This window comes from Mastomys coucha, unplaced genomic scaffold, assembly GCF_008632895.1.
Source record: "Mastomys coucha isolate ucsf_1 unplaced genomic scaffold, UCSF_Mcou_1 pScaffold1, whole genome shotgun sequence".
Lineage (NCBI taxonomy): Eukaryota > Metazoa > Chordata > Mammalia > Rodentia > Muridae > Mastomys > Mastomys coucha.
In genome coordinates, this window is record NW_022196891.1 from 68084929 (window position 1) to 68086599 (window position 1671).

Sequence of the window (1671 nt, forward strand, 5' to 3'; positions counted from 1 at the left end):
ATCAATATGAAGAAAGTTAAGAAAAGATATCATGTTGCACTCACTTCTATGTATTATCCTGACTTCCGAGTAACAATCACCAATGATCATAAACAGCTATTCTGTAAGTAAACGGACTGAAGAGGACTCCCTGATCTGAGATCACCCTTTGCGCAGTTCTGGGAAGGGGGGACATGAACTGGTAAAGGACAGTGCTAGGATTACTGAGAGAAGCCTATGCTATTGAGGTGAGAGGCATCACTCTCACACTCTGGCTTTAGCGGGACCTCTACAACCTCTCCTGAAGACGACAGAATCCCAGTTGTCTGCTTTTCACCTATGACGACAAAGATCATCACAAAAGATTTTTTTCCCCTTGTCCTCTTTACAGTTATCATTCAGAACAACAGAAAAATAAGATGTAATTTACGGGCTTTAAGAGTGTTGGTTGTTTCTTGAGTGGACCTGAGTTTTGGAACAGCTTACAACTGTCTACAATTCCAGTTCCAAGGGATTTGAAGCCCTCTTTTGGCCTCTGGGGTCAGGAGGTACACACTTGGCTCACAGACATATATGCTGATAAAACACCCGTACACATAATAAAATAAAATAAACTATTCACTAATTTAAAAACACAAGCCAGTTTAATAAATATAAGCTTAATCTAAAATTTGCCTTTTAAATATGAAACCTAAGTTGTCTAAAATACAATAACAGAAGTTGGGAGAGCGGCAGATACCCGTTTTGTTTCCAGGACCAGTGACAGGCTTTTCTTCCTTCAGTGGCTCTACTGAGGAGGGGCTATTACAGCTGTCGCCATATAATGAAAGGGGAGACTGAGAACTGGACAACAAATCCAACTCCTCCTGCAGGAAAACACAGACAATTAATGAGCAAGGGTATAATCTTTAAGCAATTAATTACTTAAAAAGAGAACAAGATCTTCCATAAAGAGAAAAGTGCCTCAAGACAGCTTAATGCGGAGACAAGACACAGTCTAAGTGACTACTCGGCACTCACTGACCCCAGAGGAGAGACACTCAGAAGGCAGCCTCTGCAAAGTGAGCATAAGTTGCTCATCTGTCCCCACGTCTCCCCACACACTCTGGTCTTACCTGGTCTGAATTCATGAAGACAGTGACTTATCTCCATAAGGCTAGAGCTACAACTAATATCCCTTCCCATTTCCTTTATTCGTCCTTAAAAGAATCTCAAAAGCGAAGTAATTCTATTCATTCTTTTTTATCGACACTGCCTTTTTCCATAATATTTAAAGATTAATCTTAAAATAGCTATTTTATTTAATAGATGAACAGATAGTAGAAAGATGTATTAGGATGACACTGGCACTTAACAAGTATCTCTTAATTTTTAGTGAATGTCTTATATTTCTTAGGGTAACATAGGAAAAATTAAGATTCCCTTCTAATAATACATAGTAAAGTAGGCTCAAAAGGTATAGAAAATCTAAATGTTAAAGATAAGCTATATAGTTAATATAAGAAAATGCAGGAAAATATCTTTGTGGCCTACAAGCACAAAAGAACTTCTTAAAACTTCAAAACTGGTCCTGGAGCTAAGCAGGTAAGAGTACTTGCTCTTGCAGAGGACCAGATTTAGTTCTCAGCACCCACACAGTGGGTCGCAAACATCTATACGCAGGTTCTGGGGTATCTGACAGTACCCACACAG

General features: G+C 39.0%; 1 protein-coding gene across 3 annotated transcripts in view; it reads right to left on the reverse strand.

Moving 5' to 3' along the window:
* Atf6 (activating transcription factor 6) overlaps positions 1 to 1671 on the reverse strand; it is a 159810-nt gene that overhangs the window by 135315 nt on the left and 22824 nt on the right. For all 3 annotated transcript variants that reach the window (XM_031388936.1, XM_031388925.1, XM_031388913.1), the window contains exon 6: positions 719 to 845. In XM_031388936.1, coding sequence (XP_031244796.1) covers positions 719 to 845 — 127 coding nt within the window. The remainder of the gene's footprint in view (positions 1 to 718; positions 846 to 1671) is intronic.